At 40.0% G+C, this 15,535-nt stretch overlaps 1 protein-coding gene and 1 long non-coding RNA gene across 5 annotated transcripts; one reads left to right on the top strand and one right to left on the bottom strand.

The window, feature by feature from the left end:
* Positions 1-847: 847 nt before the first annotated feature.
* On the top strand, positions 848-6,251 carry LOC126410696 (uncharacterized). Of its 3 annotated transcripts, none has more exons than XR_007575194.1 (4): positions 848-5,086; positions 5,203-5,416; positions 5,599-5,894; positions 5,989-6,251. It is a non-coding gene; the product is annotated as an uncharacterized LOC126410696 (long non-coding RNA). The 3 variants fall into 3 exon arrangements; XR_007575195.1 differs by having other exon boundaries at positions 5,157-5,416; XR_007575193.1 differs by lacking the exon at positions 5,203-5,416.
* Positions 6,252-6,949: 698 nt separating this feature from the next.
* On the bottom strand, positions 6,950-14,991 carry LOC116266839 (putative 1-phosphatidylinositol-3-phosphate 5-kinase FAB1D). Of its 2 annotated transcripts, none has more exons than XM_031648263.2 (13): positions 14,826-14,991; positions 14,001-14,203; positions 13,871-13,904; positions 12,961-13,770; positions 12,729-12,873; positions 12,252-12,590; positions 10,761-11,669; positions 10,322-10,656; positions 10,087-10,213; positions 9,840-10,007; positions 8,051-9,727; positions 7,689-7,964; positions 6,950-7,592 (listed from the first exon to the last, which is right to left on the bottom strand). In XM_031648263.2, exons 2-13 carry the CDS (start codon positions 14,053-14,055, stop codon positions 7,296-7,298), a joined length of 5,172 nt encoding a protein of 1,723 aa, XP_031504123.1. In that variant the 5' UTR covers positions 14,056-14,203; positions 14,826-14,991; the 3' UTR covers positions 6,950-7,295. The 2 variants fall into 2 exon arrangements, with proteins under 2 accessions (XP_031504123.1, XP_031504124.1); XM_031648264.2 differs by having other exon boundaries at positions 12,961-13,746.
* Between the last annotated feature and the right edge of the window lie 544 nt (positions 14,992-15,535).

Here is a 15,535-nt window from a genome sequence, read left to right as displayed (position 1 = left end):
GAAGAAGAAAGAAAGAAGGAAGAGACAAAGAGAGAAAATGCAGAGAATGAGAGAGACGGGCAGAGAGAGGGCATGTGAGGAGCGTGGGAGGAAGAGGGGAGAGACAGACGAAGAGGGCAAGAGTGCGTGAGAATGGCAGAGGGGAAGAATGAAGAAATAAAAGGACATGGAGAGAGACCGACGGCTTACCTATGCAACGCCATCGCTACCGCCGTCGCCCTTCCTCTGTTGGCCCAAGCGTCGCCGCTGCCACACCCTCCGTCGTCAGCTGTTCCTCCCGCCTCCTATTTCTTTTTTACGACGTAGTAGAGGAAAGAACGAAAAGGAAGACAAGGGAGAAGAGGGTGACGTCAGGACCCTTCACGCATGGAGCTCGGGTCCGGGTCTAGACCGCTCCACCTAACCCGCCGAGAAATAAAGCTTACACTTAGAGTCGAAGGTTCACTCCCAGCTCATACACTTGACTAGTCGTCCGGAGAAGGGTGTGGTTTGATTGCTAAGGATTGTGTACGTGGTTTGGATGATGTGCTTGAATGTATGACGCATATATGGTTTGTCGAGTATCAGACACGTGTACAACCTATTGGGAATTTTATTGTATTAATAGTTGAGAGTTGGGAAGGGTTATCCCCATTTGTACCTCATCTTAGTGTTTTGATTAGCCGGGGTTGCTATCTGGCAAAGCGATTTTTGTATAATCATTAGGAGACAAGGCGTCACAAGCCATCTCACCAAGTTCTTCATGGCGCGGATCCCATCCTTGGCATGAGAGCAATAGACGGCTAAAGTTGGCGCATTGTGAGAACCATTTTTTGCTCGGTAATGAAAGTTCCAACTCCAAATTCAAGAAACTACCATATCAAATTATTATCCATTATCTGTGGGATTCAGACATTTAAGGCTTGTAAAATACAAACAAACGTCAAGCGCATGCTCGTTCCAGGATCATTGGAGCTGTTGGTCCCTTCTCCCTATGGTTTCACCTTCTTGTCCATGGCGTCACACATTGCAACATTATAATCTTGTCTTCCCAAAGTACAGATTCCTAAATTCCAGATACAAATGATGACCCGCAAGGACATGTAGGATCTTAGGTGTACAGTCACTATTTTTGTGATATACATCGCATAAACATGTGCAATTTGAATTGGACAAAAACATTACTTTTTAGTATTCTTGCCTCAACACCTTCCACACTTTGAAGATCAAACTAGTCAGTCAGTTGCTGCATTCATGCATTCTGGAGCCCAATTTTGGAGACCAAAAAATTCCTGCACTTAAAACTAGAAAAATAACTGTTATTTATTCTCTCTCCCAGGCACCAATTGTTACTTCCGTAATAAGAGGTGTCATACATAGTGCACATCAATCTATTTATTCCACAGGGAGCCACTACTTATGACAACTCTGTCTTACATTTACATGGCCAGTATATTGAGGTGGAGTTTGACTGCCTGCATATAGTTCTTGTATAAGCTTCTCACTATTGTGTGTGTTAGTGTGTTTCATTTTGCAGATCTACATAATGATTAAAGACCAAATCTAGGAGCATGAAATTAAATTTCCAATCCTACTAAAAGTCAAAAGCTTGGTAGGGCATATTATTTGTAACTATTGCAAGAACGTGGTTAGAAGAGGGAATTTCAAGGTTGAAGCATCTTTTGGTAGATGGAAAACATGGTGTAAGAATCTCTGTGCTGATTTTCCTCAAGATGAAAGCACCTTCTTCAAAAAGCACGAAGAATTTGAGGGTAATGAAAGGGAAAGATAAAATATTTGAAATTTGAAGAAGTGCCATATATTATGGTTCAACATGGACAGATGCAAATGATGTCGAAGTTAGTGCTACTAATATTGGTAAGAAAAATAATGTAATGGGCCAATTGATCTAGTTGTTAGCATAGGAGGAGGCTACAATCAGCAGTGCATTGATGGAAGAAAAGAAAGGAAAGAGAAATGGTGATGCTATAGGTAAATTTTTTTGTTTATAAATGCTTTACTCTTCAATCTTTGCAGGAGATGTTATTTTGCCCCTACAATAGAGGCTACCCAAGATTATGGCCAAGAACTAAAGCCACTTTCTTACCATGAGACAAGGACATGGTAAAAGAAAAACGAAATAGAGCAGAACACACATTAAATGCCAGAAGTTTAAAGTTCATAGGTGAAAGTTGATAATACTAACATGGTTGACGGTTGGACTGAGAATAAGCAGAGGCAATTGCTTAATTTTCTTGTTAATGGTTCAGTTTTCAATGGAAAAGAATGATGTTCCATGTCAAATATTTGAAGCTGTAAAAGAAGTTGAGCTGAAAGGGTAGCCTTTTTCGTTCACAAAGAATGCACCTAATTTTGTTGTTGCTGAAAAGAAGTTGAAAAATGAAAATATTGTATGGGGCCATTGGTCATTGTGTGCTGCTCACCGCATAGATTTTAGGCTCAAGAATACTGGAAAAAATGAGCACATGTAGAGACAATTTTCAAGACAAGATGTATCACAAAATAAACCTAAAGTCATGCATGGGCTCTTAATTCGAGGAGAAGGCATACAGATAAGATGGAACCGTAGCACCCTGCAACCACACGTTTTGACAAATCTTGCGTTGCTCTCCAAAAACCATTGCATGTCTCAAGAAAGAATTGAAGGCAATATTTTTGAGTCAAATTTCAAACAAGTAGTTACTTCAGGAAACCTGAAGCTAAGCAAGTTTTCCATATTATTATGGAAGACCAGAAAGGAATGCAGTAGTATTTACAATTAAAGCAACCATGCCTCCTGTCGAAGTTTTAACAATAGTAGTTGTAATGAAAGAACACCAAAAGAGGTTTTATTTAAAGCAATGAATGTGGCAACAGAGCAAAAAGCCGCCAATTTAGATTTACGAAGATTGAAAACCACAAAGCCCCTATGCAATATAATCGAAAAAAGATAGAATGTATAACTTCATCTACCAAGCAGGATTTTATTTGAGACTGCATTTTCATTATGATGGCAATTGTGACGTTGATAAACAAATTATGGATGAATTATATAAAATTATATCGACAAATTGGTGGCAAATCCCATGGTTCATTTAACAGTTAGATAATTGGATGCATTTATATACCCTCACAGCTTATTATTTTTATTTTCTAATACTATCTTGAACCATTGATATTGAAATTATATCATATTTCTTATATTTTATTGTTACATGTAGTTGATTGGTAGATCTCATTTGGATGAGGCTAGTGCCCTGTTTGAAAAGGTAGAACTGTGTGGTGGTTGGGGAACTTTAGTTCAAATTTGCTGAGAAGTTCAGCCATGAAGCAAACGTGGAACTTTTGTGCCAGTACTTTAGGGGGAGGAGTTCAGTTTAATGCCGGGACTTTTTTTTTTTTCCCTGTTGGAAAATCACCCGTTAGGGCACGCTCGACCTCCTCTCCTTTTCTCTTCTCAACACAGACGCAGCTTCCGCCCGAGCTTTCTTCCAACTTGCTGTCGTCTTCCGCAAGAGCTTCACCTGCAACTTCCCCTTGCTTACCAGGTAACTCTCCTTCCCCATCTCGCTTCCCCCTTTCTGCCTTCCCTGTCTCCAACCTTTCTCATCTCTCTTCCTTGTCTCCCCTTCCCCGTCTCTTCCCCATCTCCCCCTTCCCGGTCTCCCCTTCACACTTCTCTTTCTCGTCCCCATCTCTCCCTTCCCTTTCTCCGCTTCCTGTCTCCCCAATCAGCATGCTCAAGGCTGCAAGGATCAATCACAGTGATCCGTGATCCCCAGCACGTAATGGATGTATTATTCAATAAGATTGAATCCTGTCTCTCTCTTCCCCTTCCCTGTCTTTTTTCCCTGTCCCCGTCTCTCCTTTCCTGGTCTCCTCTTGTCCCCGCCTCTCTTCCACATCTCTCTTCTCCATCCCCAACTCTCCCTTCCCTATTTCCCTTTCTTGTCTCTTGTCCCCGTCTCCCCGATGGGCACGATCAAGGCTGCAAGGATCGCGTCACAGCAATCCCCGACACATAACGGATGTATTATTCTATAAGATTGAATCCCTCTCTCATAAAGTTGAATTCCAATTGTCTGTTTCCTTTATGGAGGTTTGTCAGTTGTCCTTGCCTTTCTTTTTACATGTGCATCAAAACTTCAGTGTTCGGTTTTGGGGTTCTTTCTGAGCTGCTGAATTGACATGATTATACGAAATCTTAGATGTTTAATGCAGCACGCTGTGTTTTGGAAACAGCATAACCTTCGTTTGCAGTAAATTTTAGATGGTTCAAGCAAAATAATTTAAATACTGAAAATAAAATGCCTCTATTTTTGAAGTGCAGGGAAATGGAAAATAGAGCTAGAACTGTTTTGCAACTCATTATGGTAAATATAACCAAGAGAAAGTAGCCCTCTCTCCCTGCATAATCTCAATCTGTTATCGGTTCCTAACTCAACAATGATACAGTTGATCAGTGGCTGTCTAAAAGTGTGCAAACATATTTTTGTTCCACTTCCATCTGCTGTTTTGATAGTTTATATAATGTTCTCATTTTTTAAGTTTTTCTTGTATGCCTGCAACGGCTTGAAACTATGGTTAACTTTTTGATGTGATCTCAAAAGAGGAAGTGAATGATTTGCTTGATCCTGGAACCCTGGGGACGTCGGATGCACTGAATGGGACAGGGGAGACAGCAGCTCATGGGCAGCAACCTATACAGATACGTGAAAACTCAAGTGGAGTGATAACTTTCTTCCCCATCTTTATCTATACACATACAGCTGCCTTATACACTTGCACAACTGTAGTCGCAATTAAAACAGACATAGGATATTCTAATTTTAATGTCACATGCAAAGATTTCAAGTTAGATAAGTGCTCTGATCAGTCAATTCCCCCCTTCTATTGCCTTTTTTTTTTCTACTTTTTGCCCTATTTTTAACAGTCGTTCACAATACCATGGAGCAGATCCATAAAGTAGATCTAGCATTTTCGGCTGAAGAAGAGCAAGGAGAGGAGACAGATGAAGATTATCTTTGTGCAAAGCTCCACTTGGTGGATCTTGCTGGTTCAGAAAATGCTAAACGGACAGGCTCTGATTGCCTTCGTTTTAAGGAAGGTAAATACCTGCTTGCTTGATATTCTAATATTCAGTTTTACCTAGAGTACTGATACTTCACACTTCACAGAATGTTCATGACGTACTTTTCCCTTTCCAATTTGTGGTTGTGCAAGGGATGTTATGAATCATCTTCCAAATACAACCGGGTTGTTACATTCAAGTGGTACTTTAGTTCCATGCATAAACAAACATGGAAGTAAAATATCCGGAGCAAAAGTGCCAGAATATCAAACACAATGGGGCATCTGGAAGGTGGAACGAAACTTGCACCAAAAATGTACCCCGTACTAAATACCAGCACTTTGATGCCTGGGTATTTAGTCCCAGGTATTCAAACGGGAACTAGATGAACTTTTGCAATAGGAATTTGAAAACTGACATGCAGTGTGTTGGGTTCTGAACGTAACTGGAATACATTATGATTGTTATGTATTTTACGTCATGTTTAATTTCTAAGTAATCATCATCTCATATTTGCAAATTGACACTATAACATTATGTTGTTATAGGTGCGTAGAAAAAGGCTTGAACAAGAGAATAGGAATGCACTAATGCTTGTTATATATCATATGAAACTAAGAGAGAGGGACATCAACTAAGGGGTGTCAAATGATCCAAACATTTGAAGAACACTGATTGTGATGATGAGTGGATTTTCAAGAAATAATCCAGTGTTGCCAATAAATCTCTATTCAAGTTTAGATCTAGCATTCAACATAAGTGGCGATGCAAGATGTGCCTCTGGAACGGGCAAAAGTTTCAATTGAGGCATGTAGGAAAGCAAAGTCGACAGCAAGCAGACAAGGTAAACTCTTTTACTTTTTGTCAGACATACAAATTGACTTCCTCTTTATATTGTATGTTGCATAGTTTAATGAGTGTTCTTCCATTAATGACAGAAAGCAAGGACAAGGAAAAAATGTATTGATGCTCAGGAGGAGAGTGCCGTGTGGAAGAAACAAAGAATGAAGATGACGAGCCAGGACAAATGGACGATTCCAATGATGATGCCATTGATGATTAAGATATTGAAAATAATGAAACAGAAGATGAGTCTATGCTAAACTAAAAACCTCCACATGATTGGATGGAGAACTGATGCATAGAATGAAAAACAGGAGCATATACTCAACTACGGAAAGAAAGTTATCATCACACAGCACGACATTATTACATTCATATTATGTACATACATAAATACATGTTTGTGCAGGTATGTAGACACAATTGGAGGTTCTAGAACAGCTATGATGAGAAAGGCTGAAAGATTCCTACTCGCCATGAAGATGCCTACACTTGTCTGACATACTAAACCCCCAGATTTACTCTCAGGATAATCAGGAGGTGAACATTTCAGTTATCTAAATGGAACCAATGAACATAATGAACAGTGATGGAAAGGCACCAGTTTGATGTCATTCAGATGCAACAAGAATACAAAAATGTCGGAAGGTACCTTTTTTGTGATTTGAAGACCATCTCAGAACACAGAACAACGTTGTTTGTAATAATACCTACCACATCTGCACAATCAGAAATAGCATGCGTCAATTTTTACAGTTTACCACCAAAAGAAAGATCCTATAGCACAAAATAGGACAGCAGATCACCTTTCCCTATCCTAGAACCATCACTTATGCGTTAACAGATTAGTAGGCATCAATTTTAATAATTCACTAGCTATATAAAGACCCTTAAGCACAAAAAATGGAACAGCACATTACCTCTGGCTTAGATCATGGAAACCAATTATGCAAGTCTGCTTGAATGTATTCAGATCATTGCTCCACCGGAGCCAAATATATTGACAAGCTCACCTAATAAGCATATACGAACCAGGTCACCCAGAAAAGAAACCTGTTTCCAACAAATTTTCATGACTACATTCATTTTTGCTTAAAAATGCTCCACATGATTTTAACAACAATTCTTTACAACTGCTTTGCAAAACAACTTATCCAATAATTCAAAGTATGACTAATAGAATCATCCCCTTGACTGTCCTTATAAAAAACACGGATACATGGGGATGCATTAAAGTTTTATAAAAGAACATATCTGTACAAGCCTCCAAGATCAACAAAAGAATGGTGGTTGCCAAAGAAACTCCTAAGCATGTCCAGACAGCCAGCTTTTGGCACTGACAACATGAACCTCAGTCTCAAAAAGAACTTTGACAGTTTGACTTTGACCTGTTCGGCAATTTTCAATAAGAAGAATCATCAGTGCCATCATCACAAGAGCCTGCAATTGGCTCCTCACACCAAGGATCAGGGACTGTTACAAAGTAAGTGCACATGGCCTTCCTAAACCTTTTCTTGTACTCTTTGGGAGAAATAACTGTAGGCAGTGAATTTCTGGGAACAACTAGAGAAGCCTTAACCCATGTCTCCAGATGCTTGTCCCATGTGTACTGCCGCATATAATCAATTATTCCACATACAAGTTCATGATGTTCACTGTCCACGCCCACAAGCAAGGAGTAATCCATGACATTGATGGACTGCATTTATACAAAACAAAGGATGCATAAGTACTGAAACATAAATCCCATATGTTGTGCTTAGGCAACCAAAACAAAAGGTGAGGATGCACTCACAGTGAGAAAAGCTGTATCATTCCAAATGGCACGTTGCAGAAGATGCTTGGTTTTTCTTCCTACAAATAAAGGAGAGGTGCACATATCCTCGATTAAATTCTGATCTAGAAGGACTTTTTCTGTTCCCTCCATTCCCTTTGCATCTGAAGTATATCGAGAATGAAGAGCTCCTTTGAGGTCATATTTACGGCAAATATTTCGACCAAACAGGAGATTTTCCATAACCATCACATCCATTTTCAACTCTTTGCCTCCTTTTGGCTGCCTTATATTTATCTGCAATATAAAAATTTAAAAGTTCAAGACTGTAGAAAATAAACAATTTTCTTGAAGATTTACATTGGAAAATAAACTTCTTAAACCTGATATATTCCAAGAATCTTAGCAAGACAGGTTTGGCTCCTTGAGCTTAAGGATTGTGAAATATATTTGAAATATTCTGGCCCAAACTTTAAAAATGAATCAAATTCTGTTCTTTGCACTTGCTTTATTATGAATCTATCATCCAACGTTTTTGCAAAGAAAGCTTTACTCTTTCCACCTTTGGCATCCCACTTCCTACAGTGACTAAGAGAGGAGATGTAATCAAGCTCTGCAGGACAGCATCGCTTTCGAAGTGCATAAAATTGCTCTGCATAAACACAAACTACTGAACATTTCCCCTTTGTAGCTGAATTCCCGTCCCCTAGAATGACCTCTGGGTGCAGATCCTTTGAATATAACAAAGGATTCATAGACTGACTTTCAGAGCCAGAAGTGGAAAGTTCTTCAGATGAAGCATTACCCTCTGAGTGCCTCTCTGATGTATCAAAAGAACCCCATGAGGACCAAGAGCGCAGAACCACATTATCGTTCAAAGACATAGTATTATGTATGTCACTATAAACATGTTCTCTGTCTGTGACCTTTTGTGGTTCGTCAAGTGCATTTCTTAATGACTTAGATTTATCATGTAAGAATGCTAAAGCACACGAAATTATGCTTGTCAGCTCGTCCTCATAGACAGACACGGTACTGTCCTCGTCACCTACTGGGAAGTGTAATCTGGTTGCTTCTTCCACCATCAACTGTTGAGTGGTGGAGAGGTGGAAAGGAATATAATGCCTGATGAAGTCAAATTTAGGTGAATAGCCGCTCCGAAGATCCTTCCTGAATGCTGCACAAGATTCTGAAAATGGACGCCAAACCCACCCTTGAGCATTATCAAGGTTGTCAGAATCCAAATTATTTTCTGAAGGTACAATAGAGGATAATTTTTCAGGTGCTGAAGCTGAAGAAGTAAGCTGTGAATTCATAGAAGTCTTTTGCTGCATGCCATCAGTATCTGATGCCATGGCTTTGGAAATGGATGTCAATGGTGCTTCAGAAACAAGAATATCTAAGTCCATCTTTGAACAGTCAGGAAGAGGCACATAATTTTCCTCATGAATTTCCACATTCAATGGAATAACAGAAGAACCATTAGAATGACTACCAAGCTGCTGCTCATCGATAGAATCATGAAATTCCCCATGCACCAAGGCTTGCTTTGGATCACAATAAACTGGTTCTGCAGAATCTTTCTCAACTAAACAGCTTTCACCTCTGCATATAGCAGGAGCATCTAGAATTGGGTGGTCATGACCCACAAAAAGGCTTTCTGTCTGTAAAGTTCGGACTGGTACATCACCAGGAGTCAATAGATTGTGGGCATCTCTTACTCCATTTTCATCCTGAAAGCATGCATGAGGGAACTCTTTTTCCAATCCAAGTCCGTCTAAATGTTTTGGCACATAGTTTGAGCCACAAGGCATATAACCATTTACAGACGAGTTACCATCACCTGGTTTGATGCCAGCGCAACTTCCTTCTTCTCCTGTTGGAATAGCATGATTAAGATCCTCCATTTTTTCGACATTTTTATTTGTACAACATGAAGATAACTGCTTTAACCGCTGATCCCAAATGTAAAATTCTAGCAATAATTCCCGCACCAAATGATTCAAGTGAAGCATCTCCCGAACAGTCTGACCTGATGTCCGAGTTTTGTTTAGAGTTCTCTGCAAATTTGTATGCATTATTAAAAAAAATCATGAAAAAAAGAAGAGAAAACCGCACACACACAATAGAACAAGAAATTATAAATGATCAACAGAACAGGTTCACACTCACCTCAAAATCAGACATCTCCTCCTCCAACATCTGCTCAAGATCAGTAAAGCCCCTCAATGGAGCAGGAAATTCAAGGAACTTGTCCTTAGCAGAATCCAGAAGTTCAACTTCAAATTCCTGCAAGAGTCGTTTGACTTCTGCAAATAGCATGTTTCCCTTTTCCTGAACCTGAAAAAAGATAACCTAAAGTGGTCATGAGGACTCTAAATTCAAAATTAGAAATATATATTTGGGAAGCACACCATACATGTTTAACTTTATTTTCAAACCATTCTTCTCCATTTTGATTAGAGAAATCAAGCATCGGTAGGGGCATTTGTACACCATATATTTCTACAGATGAATAACTGAACATTGTGACCAAGGAGCCCAACCTGCCAACTGAATGCAATCAGAACCAGGTGCAAGAAACTGATCCTGCTTCACACTTGTTGAAGTAATAATGTAACAAATTAAAACACGGACTAAATTTATTATGTTACCCATAGAAACGGAGACAATCCCTGTTTAGGGAATGGCCACAGCTAGCTAGCCTATCTGTCACAGAGCGGTTAGCAAAGCTTAGCTCCAAGAACTTCCCAAATGACAAACCATGAGCAGCAGCAGACATCACCACTCGGTTTGTTGGTTTGGAGATATCGTTCTTCCTCTCACACTTTAAACACCTAGTCCACATCCAAAGCTTCCCTTCTTCCTTGCCAGGCAATTGGTGATCCTGGGGAAGTTGCTTAACGCGAACTTCTAGCCTCCCATTCTGATGTGTATACCAGTAAACATGGGAATATGGGGCTTCACCACATATAGAACAAGAATGTGCCTGGCCACAATGACAGTTGATGGTTATATGAACTATTTACTTTTGTGAATGAAAGGCAAAACAAAAAAATGAACAAAGTCTTCAGTAGTAAGTCTTCAAAGGACCTGATTGAGAAGGTTATCGCGCAAAAATCTTCCAAGAGACTTGTCAAAATCCCCATAGTACTTTATGCGAGAAAGGTAGCTCCTTTCACATGTTGTTCCTTTTGAGATGCAACAGCTAGACCGCAAGACTAAAATGCTTTGAGGATCCAGCGCAGATTTAACAAAATGTCTCTGGGGCAGCTCAGAATCACTATAAGCATTATCATTCTGTTTAGAAGTAACATCAATGGGAACCAAATCTGACTCAGATTTTTCATTCTCATAAGTTCCATTATCGAGCTTCTCTTCATTGCCCTCAACTCTTCCATCAGTTTCTTGTAGAACAACTTTCTCAGACAAAGAAAATGGAGCACCAATATCAACTGAAGTGTCAGGTTCCTTATCTTTAAGCCCAAGGTATGCAGAAATTGATTGGTATGAAGGGTGAGAAACTACAGGAATGCCTTCCATAAGAACTTTCTTTATAGACATAGAAACTGATGAGAATAGCTGTCTTGGAAGGATCAGTGGAATATAAGGTTCAACCATGGACTCTTCACAATTATTGTCTTCAATTTTTATTGCATTTTCGTGCATAGATGCCTGAATATCAGAAAGGGAGATACCTTGTAAACCCAAATCAATACCACGAACCACACCATCCTTGGGGGATTTGTGCAAAGATCCTTGAGAAGTATAACTATTTTCTAACAACTGCAAACTCGTTTTGGTATCAATGTCGGTCGATGACCCACCACCAGTATCTGGTGAATCAAGTGCTGATGAAGCAGAGCGACTGCTAGGAAAACTTGCCCGCTGATCCACAAGAAATGAAGTTTCTAAGATTAAATGGTATGCTGCAAAAACAGCATACTGAATCACCTTTTTAATTTTTTTCAGCTCATTTCCATTAGCTCCTTTCAACAAAATCTGCAATTACAGAAAAAGGCGTCTTCATGTTCAGACAAGTAGAGGAACTCCTCATGAGATCTGAACATAACTTCAGGACATCAATTACCTAATTAAATAAATCTAATAAGTAAAATTATCCAAAATCTGACCTAACAAAATAGAAAGAAGAAGTTCAGCCTTGATAGCAAGATGCAAACAGTGAACCTAGCATAAATTTGCTAAAGAAACGACCATCAAATAAAATGTGTCATTCCCAAGCTTCATTCTTTACCTTAAAAAAGGACAACATGAAGCAGTAAAAAAGAACTATTGATGGTATTCCCAGCAGTCACCAGAAATTTTGATGAGCCTACAGCTCAAATGATATCAGTAACAGCCCATAGAACAGAAAGAAACAGAAAAATACACACAGAACCATTCACAGGGTTGCTGTACCTTCTGCTATTCAAATTTGACATTATATTGGAAAATGAAATTGAAAATTTGAAATTTAAATATGCATAATGCAGTGGGAAACTGCTTGAAAGCACATCAAAAGAAAAGTATTTCTCTGATATAGGAGAAACTATGAATCGGTGAAGATGTTTAGACAAGACATACCGTACAGCCCAATGGTCTTGGGCAACCCTCAAAGAACATCAACGTTTTTTTAGGCGGTTTGCCACCTTCACCTTCAGTTTCATGTTCTTCCACAATCTTCTCAATGTGGAAAATATCACAACGTTTAATATCTAAGTTTTTGTCAGCAGATGAAAAAATCTTTGAACCAGTACAGCGGGCAATGCGTTCTAGACGTGGAAGTTTCATGTCCAATACCAGAGTGATTCCCTTTTCCAAAAGGGACTCCTGCACATCCCGCGAAACATTCTTCTCCACAAGCACAATATTGGGATGACATAATTCTATCATCTCAGTTACTGATTTAAGACCATCCTTCTCCTGCTTACAGAATCAGACAATTTAAAGCCATCCACACAGAATACATAAAAAATGGAAACATAGGGGGAGAGAGAGAGAGAGATAGAGAGAGAGAGAGAGAGAGAGAGAGAGAGAGAGAGAGAGAGAGAGAGTGTATACCTGTTTCAGTGATCTCAAAGATGACAACCCATTGGCGTCTTGCCCAAGCACTCCACGAACCAATAGCAACTTAGGGTTTTGGACTTTACTTGGCATGCGCTTGTGTGCAGCATTTTTCTTGAAAACTAGGCCCTTGATCAGCTCACTGCACAAAGGATATGGAACAATATCTGATAGTTATATCTTGGTGATTCTAGGAGAAACTATAGGTAACAAGAGCTAGTTCACTAACCTTTGACTTGGAAGGCCTGACGCAATGCATTTTACCTTCACATAGCAGCCGGGATCCATTTCTCTTCCTTCATTTGCCTCTGGTTTGACCAGAATTGCAGCCTCCCATGATAGAGATGTAACTATGTCTACCCAGCTCGCACCGCCGCAGCCATTCCGGATACCCTCAGACATAAGAAGTTGGCCTACAAGTGCCCTGAAGTGCCCATTCATCACCTCCACCATCACCTTCTGCCTTTCCTCTTTAATTCTTTGAGAATTACCATTCTTGCCAAGGCTGCTCAGAGAGCAACTCTCATCCCATTTCCCACCAGAAGCACTGTAATTATCATCATCATCATCATCGTTATCCACACTAATCCCAATCTCATCTTCCTGGTCTTCAGGGTCAGGTGGAAACCAAATGTATTCATCTTCACTCTTAAAATCAAATGCTGTAGTAAGGTCTAGCTCTCCATTGACACTTAAAGTTGTGTAGGTTCCCCGATTACTGCTCTCAGTCCCATCAGATTCCCCCTCAGACCTTACGGATTGATCTTCAGCAAAAGAACGATTATGATTTCGACAGTGTGAAGAATTTGCATCACTCCAATCTTCTGCACGTTCCATGCCCCTTGAAATTGGCACAGAGTCTAGCTTATCTATAGCTGTTGAGGAGTACCCAGCATCACAATGCTCCCATATAAGACGCCCTTCATCTAATTGGTCTTTTGAGTGCTCTCGATTTGAACCATTAAAAAACTCCCTATCTGAAAACTCCCGGGAACCTGCTTCTCCATCCTCCATACTAGACCAACCACCAAGGGATAGACTATATGATAAACAATAAAGATCACCAGGAAACGGGGGGAGAAAACCAACTATGGGCACCTGAATTCGAAAGAAACTACTGTTAAAGAAAAATCCTATACCTGAACCGAGAGATCAGATCCACTGGAAGCTCTCCTGAAACAGCAAGAATAGGCCGAGATGAATTACCACAAAATCACTGCATCAGGTCAGTTCTACCAATTAATTGCATTTCAAGGAAACCAAATTTACCAAAGCTGGAAGCACAACTTGTGTAGCTTGAAAGTGAATCTTCCGGACTGATCATTATTGAACGGGATTCAGGAAACCTTTTTCTTCAGTCTTCGGCCCTTCTCACTCCACAAATATTTGGGAATTTGATCTATTCCACGCATATGGCACTAAGTGTTGATCACAGAATCAGGAACGAAGACCGCAGTTGATATTTCTTAGATCTGGAGAAAACAAGACTAAGATAAATCGCTGTTCTAAATTTACCAGAAATTTCGCACCGATCAACACCAGGATCGTTTCATTCTACAAGCAAAATGCTGAACCCCTTTGCTTTCCTACTTAAGACTCTTTTCGATCTCTCCTCAATAACATGCCGTGTTGAAGGAAGAAAAAAAAACAAGGGAAAAAAAACAACAAAATCTTTACCGATCGCAATTTCCTATTTAAACTACATATTCATGAACTTTTTCCGCAGGCGATCATTTGGAAAAAAAAATCACAAAAAAGAGACGATCTAACAGCCAGAAACTCGACAACCATAAATCTTAAGAAGTGATAGAAACGGTTAATCCTTAACCATCAGAGGAAGATCGATCTTCTCATGAATAATACGATGAAGATCACACAAACATGTCCAGAACTCATACGAAGTACTGGCGTTCCAAATAAAGCCAAAAAAAAAAAAGATGAAAAAAATTAACAGATAAAAAGGCAAGGGGCCGATGGTGCTGGATGACAGAACCGAAGCCAAAAAATAATTGTTTACTTTTTATTAACAAGTTCTACCTTGATTGGATTACAAGAAATGGGGAGGGGGGAAAACGATGGACGCGGATTCCTTACCAACAGAGGAAGGCAGCAGCGGCCTCAGAAAACCAAGAGGAGCAAAAAAACAGGAGTCTCCTGGTTCGATTCATGCAAGAAAAAGCAAACAAATAAACAAAAGGGAAGAGAAGGGAAGAAGGGAGGGAGGAGAGGAGGCAGGAGGAGATAGTGGGGACGACAGACGGAGAAAGGCAAGCAGAAGGCGGTCAATTTACCACTCCTACTGGACCCACCACCGTAGATGGCAACTCTCTCTGACATCCTCAACCAAACCAACCATGGAGTCATGATCCATCCATGCATGCCTACCTGCAAATCATCCATCCATCTCAGAGACTCAGAATCGTAGATGCGTAGGTATGGAGTCCCATCTATCCTACATCTCTCTGAGTAAGAACCACGAAAGCAAGAGTGCAGTAAAAAGACAGTCGGTGTACGCAGTACAAGTTTTTACGCGGGGGGAGAGAGAGACGCAAAGCGCACACGCCATCAAGAGAGAGAAAAGATTACGCGTTTATTAGAAGTGGCTCCACCGCCTCTGATCTCTCTCCTCTCTCTGGCTCCACCGCCGTTGATCTCTCTCTCTCTCTCTCTCTCTCTCTATATATATATATATATATATATATATATATATATATATATATATATATCCACGGCCTTGGCGTTTAAAGGCCCTTGACTAAGTTGACTTGGCTGGGGCTTGGATAGTTGAATATGAATTTTTAAAG

The sequence above is a fragment of the Nymphaea colorata genome, chromosome 13, assembly GCF_008831285.2.
Source record: "Nymphaea colorata isolate Beijing-Zhang1983 chromosome 13, ASM883128v2, whole genome shotgun sequence".
Classification (NCBI taxonomy): domain Eukaryota; kingdom Viridiplantae; phylum Streptophyta; class Magnoliopsida; order Nymphaeales; family Nymphaeaceae; genus Nymphaea; species Nymphaea colorata.
The sequence above is the reverse complement of the archived record's forward strand: the minus strand, read 5'-3'. Positions and strand labels throughout refer to the sequence as shown.